This window comes from Sminthopsis crassicaudata, chromosome 3, assembly GCF_048593235.1.
Source record: "Sminthopsis crassicaudata isolate SCR6 chromosome 3, ASM4859323v1, whole genome shotgun sequence".
Lineage (NCBI taxonomy): Eukaryota > Metazoa > Chordata > Mammalia > Dasyuromorphia > Dasyuridae > Sminthopsis > Sminthopsis crassicaudata.
The window spans coordinates 261,111,757-261,125,373 of NC_133619.1; the positions used below are offsets into that span (position 1 = coordinate 261,111,757).

The 13,617-nt window shown below is 32.1% G+C and overlaps 1 protein-coding gene across 1 annotated transcript in view; it reads left to right on the forward strand.

Moving 5' to 3' along the window:
- USP16 (ubiquitin specific peptidase 16) overlaps positions 1–13,617 on the forward strand; it is a 36,786-nt gene that overhangs the window by 7,456 nt on the left and 15,713 nt on the right. The window contains exons 2-6 of the mRNA XM_074300613.1: positions 500–602; positions 1,116–1,294; positions 6,733–6,836; positions 7,619–7,722; positions 11,477–11,664. Coding sequence (XP_074156714.1) covers positions 542–602; positions 1,116–1,294; positions 6,733–6,836; positions 7,619–7,722; positions 11,477–11,664 — 636 coding nt within the window. The 5' untranslated portion in view covers positions 500–541. The remainder of the gene's footprint in view (positions 1–499; positions 603–1,115; positions 1,295–6,732; positions 6,837–7,618; positions 7,723–11,476; positions 11,665–13,617) is intronic.

Genomic DNA, 13,617 nt, shown 5'->3' on the forward strand with positions numbered 1-13,617 from the left:
GTTCTTCTAGGCGAATTTTGGATATAATTAAATTTGGTTTTAGAGTTTATTTTGGGATTTTATTTTTTATTTTCTTTAAAATTTTTCTTAGTTTTTAGAGTATAATAGAAATTTTAGTTTGCATTCCTTGAGAGGATCATAGAAATTACCTAGGGAGACTAGCACTTTAAAAAAAAAATGGTAATTTTAAAGTTATTTTCAGTAAAGCCTTTTATCAAGAATTAAGCTTGATGTAGTTGAAAGAACACTACATTGATTAAGTATGTGGAGACATAAGTACTTTTTGCTTATTAGTCCTGTAACTAGAACAAATCATTTAAACTTAGCTGAAGAATTAAATAAAATACTTGTCATATATACGAATTAAATCAGGTAATATATGTGGAAAATACTTTATGAAACATAAAGTATTCTCAGAATAGAAATTATGGTATTTTAGGTATTTCTTGGTTATGTTCCTGTTTCACATGTAATCACATTTTTGTTTCTCATATTCTAGGAGATTCTTTATGCATTATTAGGTAATCTGCAGAGCGCTAATATGGGAAAGAAACGTACAAAGGGAAAACCTGTACTGTCTGATGATGCTGCTGAAATTTTAGGTATAGTAAATTGGATTGATTGCTTGGAGGGGATAATTTTCATATTCTGAAATGTATTGTTTTTCACTGTATTTCTTCATTAAAATAGGATGAAATATTAGAAGGAAAATTAGTAGAACTTCATATTATGTATGTCTTTATAAACTATTTAAAATGAGTTTGGTCTAAATTATTTTAAAAACATTTTAAGTAAGATAAGTTTTATTGTTAAAATGTTTTTTACAAGTACAGTCAGCTTTTGTTACAGATTTAAGAGTTGAAAGTTTTTTTCCTAAATTTCTATATTTATAAAGTTTCTGTATTGTACAGAATAATCACATATCATGATCCAGTTTTAGCTTTTAGCTTGTAAAAAATTTGATGATAGGCTGTGCAGTTATTTTTACACTTATTTGCCATATGCCAGAAAGGAAGTTTTGATGCTTAAGTTTGAATTTTTTGTATGTGTGTGACTGACATTTCACAAGCAAAGTTCTTTGTTCTTTAATGCTGCTTCTTTTTTTTAAATAACAGAACCTCTGTGCAGACATATTCGAAAAGGATTAGAACAAAGTAATTTGAAAAAATCTTTGATCAATGTGCAATGGAATGTTTGCCAAGAATGCAAGACTGACAATAGAACAAAAGATAAACCTGAAGGGGATAATGAAGAAAACCCTTCAATCTGGATGTGTCTTAAATGTGGCCATCAGGTATTGTTTTGATTTTGTTTAAGAGGTAGGGGAGTAAAGAAACCTTGGTTCGAATCCTGCCTTAAAACTGTGTGATCTTATTCCCTTACCCTATGACAGTCTTAGTTTCATCATCTATAAATTGGAGAGAATAATACTTGTACTGTTTAATCTACAGGGTTGTTGACTTCTTAGCAATGTTAAAATATATAAATGTCAGTTATGTGGCAATTAAAATTAATAAATGTAAACAGTGGTATAGGGTATTGAGCAAAATCACTTTATTAACCATTACTCATATAACTATTAAGAAAGCAGATTAGAGTGTCTGGGGCAGCTAGGTGGCATAATGGATAGAGCACCAGCTCTGAAGCCAGGAGGACCTGAGTTCAAATGTGTTCTCAGACACTTAACACTTCCTAGCTGTGGGATCATGGGCAAGTCACTTAACCTCAATTGCCTCTGTGGGGGAGGGGAACAAAGCAGGTCAGGTTGACAGTCTCAGTAAAGCCAGCAACCTCAGGATGAGAAGGAAGAGATCCTCTTTATCAACTCACAACAAAGAAAGGAGTCTTGGTAGGCATCCAGAAAAAGTGATAGGTTCAAGGGTTGGAGCATTACAGTTGGCTATCCTAAGAAAGGTGGACATTGTTTTACAGGACTTATCTGTATTTTGTAGTCTTTGCTAGAGAACCAAAACTATCAGACTTGCTATCTTCTAGGAAAAGATAAACCAGATGACATATCTTTTGGTATATACCATTGTACCAAATTAATTTGTGGAGTTTAATGGGGCTACCTATTTTCTTTTAGTTAGAATTTGAAACTGACTCAGAGAAATCTCTCAAGCTTCCTAAGCTCAACTCAAAGACATAGAAGGATATTTTTAGGAATCAAAGTAGTATTAATTTAATTTTCTTCAGTTATTATTTGACGTGGAAATGTAGAATCTTTTCTTGAAATGAGCCAGAAGTATTTCCCTAAAAATAAAATTTTCATACCATAGGATAGTATATGGTCAGAACATAATTTCTGAAAATTTTATTTTTGCAAAAAATACATTTTCTATGATTTACTTAGTGTTTCTAAATTGTTTGTGCCAAATAACTTAAGATTGAATGCATTGAGCTTACTCAGCTTCAGCAGCAGTCTCTTACCTGCAATGAATAAGTTACAGTAATTTCATTTATTTTACTACCACTATATTTCCCTAGGAAAAGGTATATATCCTGCTACTGGAATAATATTTTTCTAACAATAAAACTACCTTTTACCCATGTGCTATGAGCTTTCTTCCTTATGGGTATATTATCAGAGGTACTCATTTCAAGGAGTGTTACAATTATTGAAACTATTGATTTTAATCTACTTTATTTCCCTTTCCCTTAATGTGATAACTCTTAGTGAGAGAAGGTTGGGCTAAAGATTAAATGAAGTAGAGAAATTAAGTAGTATAAATGTTCATAGTGAAAAGTTTGAAACCAGTAGTATAGATTTTTAGCTGCATGTGGATTATCCAAGGTAAATTGGATTTGATTCATAGCCTAAGGCAATTTTTTTTGGTCTAGGCAGTGAAGACAACTTATGTTGGGATCAGGCCTTGCCCCCTGTTGAACTTGTGGGTCAAGTGTTGGCCTGCTAGATCCTTAGACTTATGTCTACCTCCAGAATTTAGACTCCCCCAGATTTTTGAGTTTCTGAGCACGGTTATGTTTTTGTTTTTTTTTAAGTTTGACTTTTAATATTATGAAATAAAAGCATACAGCCTTTACAAAAACACCATTTACTACTTGAAAGCAGAAGACTATGTATGTAATTTTAGCAAACTGCATCATGTAGTAGCCAAGACATTATTTTTTTCAGTACAACTCTTTTATAATCCTATGTAAAGTTTAATTTTTAATTTAAGACAACTTCTATACATTCTTTTAAAGGAATTAACATTAAAATTAGTTTCCTCTGTTGAGATTCTCAGTTGAACTGTTAGGCTATTCACCATAGCTTAAGCCAAGAAAATTTCAGTATATTACTTATTACATAGGAACAATAGACATTCAATTTTCTTCTTAATTAATAGGAAACTCTGGAAAGAATATAGGCAAAGAATGTGTGGCCTTAGCAAGCCTTCATGCTGTTTAAATATATTCCACTTAGAAGAATATAGAGAGAGCCCTTTGTGGCATCTGAGGACAGAATCGAGAACTTATTCTATGTCTCGTAGTTTGGGCCTTGTTGGACTGTTTTCATCATTTCTTCTCTAGTGATTTGTAGGGTTCTACTATGTATTCCCAGATTACCCTGGGTTTTTTTCCTCTCTGCTTCTAAATATAGTGCTATATAGTATTTGACAGGTTATATATTTCTAGTAGAAGTGGATCATGGCTAGCTTGTTTGCTATGATGGTTCTGGCATTGCTGATAACTTTCTTTCCGGTTGCCCATGGATTTCTCCTTGACTTGTTGTGTAGTTTGTGTAATTTTGGAAGAATTCTTTTTGTAATTACTTAATAAATTCCTTGATAATTTTTCAGCCTGTTGCAAGTTTTTTTTTTTTTTTTTCTTTTTTTTGGGAGGGCGGGGGAGGTTGTTGGAGCTGTGTCCAAGAGCAAATTATGTGCCTTGTAGTCAGCCACTTTTGCCTGTTCTTCTTTTAACTCCATTCTTGCATCATCAGCTGCCTGCTGGACATTTCCTGTTGAATGTCCCATTATTATTTCAAACTCAACATGTTCAAAGTGAAAATCATTTTAAACTCAATGCTTCATCACATTTCTAGTTTTATTGACATGACCATTGCCTCTGGTCACTTGGGTTTGCTGCCTCAAAGTCATATCTGTCTCTTTCTTATCCATCACATGTATTAATCATTTGCAAAGTTTTTTTCATTTTACAGAAGTTCTTGCTCTATTCCCATAGCTATTATTGTCTGTTATCTGCTGTATCATAACAATGTCCTAATAGGCATCTTTATTTCCAATATTTCCCTGCCAGTCCCTCCAATAGATAACTGCCAAATGAATATTTTTTGGTAATAGCCCTAAATTGGAAAATAAAGAAGTGCATCCTGGGGAATGGCTAAACAAATAGTTGTATGTGAATGTAATGGAATATTATTGTCCCATACAAAATGAAAAAAGTGATAGTTTAAAAGAAACTGGAAACTTTTGAACTAATAGCAAAGTGAAGTGAGTAGAAATATCACAATTTATACAGTGATACCATCATAGGGGTTTCTCTCTTTGATGACAAAACTTAAAAGACTTTAGAATGCAGTCATAAAATATGAGTCTAGAAGACTGAAATGAAACATGCCATTCACCTCTTTCCAGAAAAGTAATGAACTTAAAATTCAGCCTAAAACATCCATTTAGGCATGACTAATGTGGGATTTAATATTATTATTATTATGTGCTGGACTAAGAATCATAAGAATTTTGTTTTTGTTCCATGAGGAGCAATGAGGGAATAGATTATAAAATGCATGTAAAAATAAATAAGTAAATTTTTTTTTTTTTTTTTTTTTATATTGATGTTTCTGAAACAAGTCTGATAGTTTTAATCCCATTCTCAAAAATCATCATTAATTCCCGGTAGCTTCTGGGACTGGAATTCTTAATCTGGAGTCCATGAATTTTTTTCAAAAAACCTTGATATCTATATTTCACTATAATTGATTTCTTTTGAAATCTAATGCTTCAATAAGCTGCTACAGTGATTCATGATACCAAAAAAGTTGAGAACTGCTTTAGGGGTGAAATACACAAACTTCTTTGTGTGTACACACACTTATTTAAATTTAATTTTCTTAATATAATTTTTCCTATTGACAGTTTCTTTTTTTTTTTAAAGCTTTTTATTTTTAGAACATAGGCATGGATAATTTTTCAACATTGACTTTTGCATAGCCTTAAATACACAAAGTTAATCTGATATCTAATTTTATAATAGGACTCTCACATAGCTTTTGGAACTTGTTTCATATCAATTCTCTTCATGTACTTTGTTGTAGCCAGACTTAAATCAATTAGTTGTTCTTTAAACTTGACATTCTGACTCTTTTCTGCTCACTTGCATATACTGGTTCCCACACCTGGAACATTCCCAAAGTGCCCAGATGCCAGCTCTTCTATAATTCTTTTTCTGACTTCCAGTGGCTGATTCTCTTCCTTTTTTTTTTTTTTTTTCTTCTCAGTAGTATTTTATTTTTCCAAAAACATATAAATAGAGTTTTTAACATTCATTTCTGTATTGTTTTGTATTATATGGAACTTTCATGTTCCAAATTTTTTCCCCTCCCTTCCTTACGTTCCCCAACCTCAAGACAACAAATGATCTGTTAAACTCAATTTCCAATTCCTTGCTGCTTCAAAAAAAGCTGCTACAAACATTTTTGTATATGTTGGGCTGACTCTTCTTAGATTACCTTGTATTAATTTTTTAATGGTTAGAGGCTTCCTCTTTGAATTCAAAATTCAGAGAATATAAGCTCATTAGGCTTAATGAAGCTTATAAACTCATAAAGGCTTAAAGGGCAGGAGCTATTTCATTTTTGTCTTTGAATCCCAGTCCTTAGTTTAGTGCTTTGTATATTGTTGTTGAGTCCTTTCAGTAGTGTCCAACTCTCTTTTACCCCTATTTGGGGTTTCCTTGTTAAAAGACAATTGAGTGGTTTGCCATTTCCTTCCTCAGTTCATTTTACAGATGAGGGACTAAGGCAAACAGGATTAAGTGATTTGCCTAAGTTATAAAGCTAGTAAATGTGTGAGGCTAGGGCACTCTGTCAGCTCTGCCACCTAGTTGCCATGCTTTGAATGTAGTGGGTACTTCATATTTATTGCATTGAATTGAAAAGGATAAATGACAGGTAAAGATGACTTACACTTAGATTTTAGAGGGAATGGAAAGAGGAAATGGTTGAGAGAATTACTTTCAATATATGATTTTATCTTATAAATATCAACATATACAAACATAAAGAATATGTTTATATATGTGTATACAAAAATTAAGTGAACTGAATAGAGAGCAACAAACATGAAGATTTCCACAAAATACACACAAGGTGGTACTTAAAGGCATTGATCTAGGACATACAACTTGATTTTTCATTACATCTTAATTTTTAATCTAATACTAGGACCTCCCTGAATTCTTATGTCCTTTTTAAAAAATGTTTCATTGACCTAGTTTTCTATTTTCTTCTTCCCCAATGCCTTCCTTTCTCCAAAAGTTCTCCCTTATAAATATGTATCTGATTTTTTTCATAATTACCTTCTTCCTCAAACTTGAATTTTGGCTTTAATTACTTTGGAGACTCTTAAGTTTTAATAAAGAATTGGAGTCTTAATATTTCATTTTTTTTTTTTTTTTTTTTTACAAAACAAGTCATCTTCCTTGTTCATGTTAGCTTGTGGATTTTTGCATAAAGTTTTGTAATTTTTAGCTTCTTTCTTTCATTAGGGTTGTGGCAGAGATTCTGAAGGACAGCATGCTTTGAAGCATTATACCACACCAAGATCAGAACCTCATTGTTTGGTGCTTAGTTTGTACAACTGGAGTGTGTGGTGAGTTTGGGGAACTACTGAACACATTTGCTTGCAAAAGACTTTGAACTAATGAGGATTTTTGAAAAATTTTAAAGAACTAAACAGTTAAACATGAAAAATATATTTCAAGAATGTAACAATTTCTTATCGTCATTTTTGTTAATGACATTCTGCTTTGTAAAAAAAAATGTTATGAAATATCATTTGAAAAAATTATAGAGTTCTTAATGCAAAAGTGATCACAGTTCAGTGTAAAAATTCAAAGATGTTGAGTATAAATGAAGTTTTTACAAAATCTTTGCAGGGAAACAAACATAAGTTATATTTTATTTTAATGCATTCAGGTGTGTAATATAAAGTAATTTCTCAACTCTGGCCTTTCAGATAGGATTCACCCCACATGTAATATTGCTTAATTGTAAGATCTGTACGTTGCTGTTGAACTTTGGTTTGAAATTGGTTTATACAAAATTCATTGACATTTTTTCATTTTAATTCATCATTCCACTAATAGATTACATTTGGATTTTTGTTGATATTAGATTGTTTTTGAAATCTTGCCTTACTTGGTAGTAAAAACAGCTTTATTAAAGATGTACAGAATTCTAAAAAAAATTTACTTATGTGATGTGACAAAAATGCTTTTTTTATTTTTTATAAGATTTGACAGCTAAAGTTAATGTCTAAATTCTAAGACCTTTGAGGTTTGGTTTTTTTTTTTTTTTGTTTTTTGTTTTTTTTTTTGTTTTGTTTTGTTTTGTTTTGGTTATTGTTTTCTTCTGGTACTTTTTGGGAGGCAGGTGTTACTTGTGTGAGGAGGAGGTCCAATATAGCAGCTCAAGTCGATTGGGTCAACTTGTGGATTATATTAGAAAACAAACCAATGTCAAAACTCCACGACCAGGTAAAGTCTTGTAGTGAATATATACTTTTAAATATTGCTCTACACTTAAGCAGATGGGTGAATCTTATGTATAAGGCTTAGATCTAAATCTCTTTATCATTAATTATTGAATTCTAATTAAATGGGAGTCTCATTCTGATATAGTCTTTAGCGTCCATGCTCTGGTGTATATAGGATTATAATTATTTCATGTGGGAAAAAAAAAGGGTCTTAACATCTAAAAGATTATTACCTTCTGCAGTATTTACTAGATCTTGTTAAAATCAGGCTATTAATAAAGCACCTATTAATTCATTGGGATGACTTGTATTCATGTTGACTTGTTTATCTGATTCATCTTCATTTTAGGTATAATTGTTTATAAATGAGTAAAATAATGCTAAATATGTTAAAATATGAGGCCATTGAAGAGTTGCCTTATATTTATTGTTTTTTACTGTCATCTATTTATTTTTAATTTTTAATAATAGCTTCCTATTTTCAAAATATATGCAAATATAGTCTTCATTATTGCCCCTTGAAAGGCAATTAGAGGCAGTTCCTCTAAACATATTTCCACACCCCTCATGTTGCACAAGAAAAATCAGATCAAAAAAGAGAAAGAAAACAAAAAGCAACCATCAAAAAAGGTGAAAATGCTATATTGTGATCCACATTCAGTCTCCATAGTTCTCTTTCTGGATATAGATGGTTCTCCCCATCACAAGTCTGTTGGAATTGGCCTGAATCATCTCATTGTTGAAAAGAGCCACGTTACACATCATCTTATTGTTGGTACTATTTTCTCTTGGTTCTACTCATTTCACTTTGCATCAGTTCATGTAAGTCTCTCCAGGCCTCTCTAAAATCACCCTCCTGATCATTTCTTATAGAACAATAATACTCCGTAATGTTCATATACCATAACTTATTCAGCCATTTCCCAACTGATGGGCATCCACTCATGTGCCACCAAAAAAAGGGCTGCTACAAACATTTTTGCATATGTGGGTCCTTTTCCCTTTCTTTATGATCTCTTTGGGATGCAAACCTAGGAGAAACCTGCTGGATCAAAATTAAAACAATTTTGATAACTCTTTGGTCATAGTTCCAAATTGCTCTCAATGCATGTGTCCCAATTTTCCCACATTCCCTCCAACATTTATCATTATCTTTTCCTCTCATCTTAGCCATACTGAGGTGTATAGTGGTACCTCAGAGTTGTCTTAATTTGTATTTCTCTAATCAGTAGTGATTTAGAGCATTTTTTCATATGAGTGTCATCTGTTTAAACAGTAAAACAGTGCACTATTGTTAATGGTATCTTAAGTCCTCAAATGCCATTTTTGATGACGAACATTCTATTGAACTATTGTTTTAATTTGTATTTGAGTTGTACATTTAAAATGACCTTGAAATTGTCTTGGAAATGGAAATTTTTGGTCAACTACCTTCCATTTGTATCTGCATCCTTCACCATTTTCCTTTTTTCTTTTCAATAGTATTTTATTTTCTGAATATATGTAAGGATAGTTTTCAACATTCATTTTTGGTAAACTTTGTGTTCCAAATTTTTCTCCCTCTTTCCCTTATCCTTATTGCCTTTCCATCCCCTGCTCTTCATTACAGCAAGCAATCTGATGTAGGTTAAATATGTGTCCTTCTTTTAAATATATTTTCATATTTCTCATGTGAATTTATCATTTTTTCTTTTTTTCTATTATTTAAAAAAAATTTTTTTTGGCTTTACCATTTTTCAAGAAGAGCTTATCTTATTATTCAAGAAGAATAGAACCACAAATTTATATGCATCTTGATATTCTTCAGTATTAAAATAAGTACTTATATCAATTTAAATTCTTTCAATTTAGCAAATTAAAAATAAATAAAAATTACTTCTGTTTGCCTAATACTTCTTACAAACTTTGTGATATAAATGGAAGAGGCACAAGTTCATGAGACGTGTTAAGACTGAATGTATTATAAGACAAATGAACATGCATGTGGAACTCCTATACCAAGTACAAAGGAATTCACAATCTATGCTGAAGCTGAATATTTATTATGAGTTACAGAAAGGAAAAGTCTCATGTGAGGAATGAAGGACAAGTGATACGGGAAGAAGAAGGGAGCAGTAGGGTAAGGAGAATTGGAGTTCAAGAAGTATGGCAAAGGTAGCATTCTTTTCCCTTGGGAACTGCTAGACTATGAAGATATGATGGTCTGCTTATCTCTAATGATCCCAAGTATACACAATTTCTCAGTCTGGTACAGACTGACTGGTGTCTATCTTGTAGCTGGTTTGACCTTACAAGGGCACACTAAAGCCTGAGAGGTGAAAATTAAGTCAACATGGGAAGGGATGCAGTACAGGGTGCAGGTAGGAGGCTGGGTGTCATCCTTGACTTGTTCAGGCTCCTGTATATCCCAGGACTAATGTTTCTGGAAAAATTTGCCAACTCAGGAAGACAGGTTAAGTTTGCTCCGGGGCAACAGGTAACACTATTTCAATCATTAGAGATACAGAGTTATTAAATGGTTCAGTATTGCCCCAAAATTGCTTATGATGTGATGGAGCATATTATGTGATATGTTCACAGATAGCTGTTGATACCAGGTAGAATGTCATAAAGATAAAGAGATCCAGATAAAGTTGTGCAGGAAAATTTGAGAAAATAAGCAGGTAGTTGCCCTCTTTTTTTTTTTTTTTTTTTTTTTTTATAAGGAGAATTTTTAAGAAATATAGGTAGTATCACCTAAACTGGATCTTGAGGAAAAGTCAAGATTTGAACAAGCAAATATCAATAAAGGTCTAGTAGCAGTGGCCATGAGAGAGAAAGTTTTATGGAGGAAGAATGGTGTGAAATGTTTCAGAGAGGTTTAAAAAAAATGTGGACTGAGAAAAGACCATTGAATTGATCTATTTGGTAATTTTAAAAGAAGAGATTTAGAAGCCACATTAGAAAGAGTTGAAAAATTAATCAGTTATTAAATTTATTAAGTTTCTACTATGCGCCAGGCACTGTGCTTAAGTACTGGGGATGCAAGTAAGGAAAATAGACAGTGTCTGCCCTCAGGCAGCTTATAATCTAATGGGGGAAAACAAAATAGAAAAAGAAACTGGGTGTTAACTGCCAGCCAGTGCCCTGCACAGGTCTACAATCAAAGCCAAACATATCAGGCTAATAGCAAATAAAATGAAATCACCAAGTTTAAAACTTTCTTTTTAGAAATTGAATAGTGAAGAAGAATTGTGTAAGACGGTCAAAGGTTTATTTTTGTTTAAACTTATTTGTAGGCAGTGATGAAGAATTCAGAAGAAAAGTAGGGATTGAAGATGAGAAAAGAGATCTATTTTTTCTTCTGACATTAAAGCAAAGGAGGAGAAGATAGGTAGAGACATATAGAGATTTTGAAGTAGACAGAGGAGCTCCTGATATATGACCTCAGTATTGATAAATGAAGGAGAGGCAATCTACTAAAATAACTGTGTTGGGAATTTAAGGAAAAGGTCTGAAGCAACCCCATTAAGATTGTGATAGGGCATCAGGAATACATAAAAGGAACTATTGAAATCTATTGATTCATTTATGCTTCCTGTAATTTAGCAATGAATTCTGTAATTGTGTAAGTATAAAAAAAATTAAAATCATATTGGTTCCATTTGAATTATACTATTAAAATTCTTAAGTATAGCTACATTCTCACTGATCCTTTATGAAATAATGAATTTTTTTTACACATTGATTAAACCTTTGTTTTTTTATTTTTTTAGCATCAAAAGATCAAGGGAAAACTGAAATTGAAAACAAAAAATTAGAAAAAGATAGCAAAAATGAATTGGAGAGAGAAAAAAAGGAAAATATGACTAAAGAAAATTCTCCATTGAATTCTACTATTCAAGTGACTGTGAAAGGACTCAGTAATTTGGGGAATACATGTTTCTTTAATGCAGTTATGCAGGTGATCAAGTGTTAAATAATTATCTTTCTGCTGCACATCATTTTATAGGACTTGTTTATTTTACAAAATATTTTATTGTATCTGACAAGATAAATTAATGAAATGTTTTACTTTTCTATAACTTCATGTATAATTTTGCCATCATTTATATTAAATACTTTAATACTTTGCTAGATCTTTGATTTCATGTATGTGTATTTATCTTCCGAGAACATAAATCACAACCTATCCATACCTTCTCATCAAAAATCTTCAATAGAGATTCTTTTTTTAAGATCCTGTGGATCTATTTATAGATATTTTGATATTACTTAGATAGTAATAGAATACCCGATATTATTCTTTGTTTTTAATACATGAATAGTTCATCTCCATTCCCAATCATTCATCTCTAGTTAGTTTTATGCTGCTTCTGATATTCCAATGTTGATAATTTGCTCCATTCTATTTCTATGTTCTTTGTGTTTTTCTCTTTGCTCTTTGGGTGAGCTACTACATGGATTCAGAGACTTTTCTTGGGCAATTTATAGCTATGTAGCATAGTTGGAAGAAATTTTTTTCTTTAACAAAGACATTTTTGGTATTTATAAAGTCACTATGAAGCAGAGCAGTAAAACAAAAAGCCCAAGTATTTTACTCTATTTTTTTTTTTTTTTGATACTTGCCTAATATGCATGTGTTATAAAAATAATTAATAGGGAAATAACTTTAAATGATGGCTAGCTTTGTTTAATGTTATGCAATTTTCATGAACAATCCAAGTGTAATTATTAAGAACATGCATATTAAATTAATATAATTGAAATAAAAGCTTTATATATTGGGGGGGGAAACAGCTTGGTAATAGACAGCTAGCTCAGAATCAGCAAGTCCTACTTTGTCAAACTCCTCTGCTGACATACTGATCTTGAGCAAATCCCTTTTAACTTCTAAGTATCCTAGGTAACTTTTCTAAAACTGTGTTACAGAATACTTCCTGAGTAGTATTTAGCAGTAGAAAATTTCATCAAGACTTCCTTATACCAAATTCAGAATTGAAATAAAAATTATGAGCTTGCAATTTAATTTTAATTAGTGTATTAGAAACTCAAAATAAATATTGAAGAGATAAAAACTGAAATGTGAGAATTGTATTCTTTCTCTTCCCCCCCAGGCTGGGGTTAAGTGACTTGCCCAGGGTCACACAGCTAGGAAGTGTTAAGTGTCTGAGACCAGATTTGAACTCTGGTCCTCCTGAATTCAGGGCTGGTGCTCTATCCACTGCGCCACCTAGCTGCCCCGAGAATTGTATTCTTGTTCAGAATATATTTTAAACTGAATGTTTAGATGATAAAATAATAAACATTTACTATGTACCTATCAGTGAGCCATAAATTAGTTTGAGAATTTTATTGAATTATATAGTCAGTTTTTGTAATGTCCGGACTAGCTCTCTTTAGGACCTCAGGATTAGCCTGAGTCCTTGGTCTTAGTGGAAGAGTGAAAGAGGCAGGAGAGTTACCATGAGGCTGGTCAAAGATAGAGTCCGGAGTTAGAATCTGGAGTCTGGAGTCTTCTCTGTGTCTATGGCTAAGAGACTCCTGAGTCCTTCCAGCCCTAAAATACTTCAGTACAATTATATCACTATAGCACACTGAGCATGTGCCAACCGTAGCCATTGCATCCCCATATTATACTAAGTATGTGCTTAACTAGAGAATCATTATCTCCTCACACTGAGTAGGTGCTTAACTATAAGCACCTTGCTGTCAATATCTTTAGCTGGACTTTTTCAGTCCAGCCCTCTACAAGTTTTTGTACATTAGTGTTTTAATACCAGTTTAAAACTAGGCATGTTCAGGAAATTTGATGTTTCCTGAGAAAAAATTTTCTAAGTTACTTTATTGGTGGAATGAATACTGAATATTGAACATATTGAAAAAAAATTGTTAAAATGGAAAATAAAATTCTCAA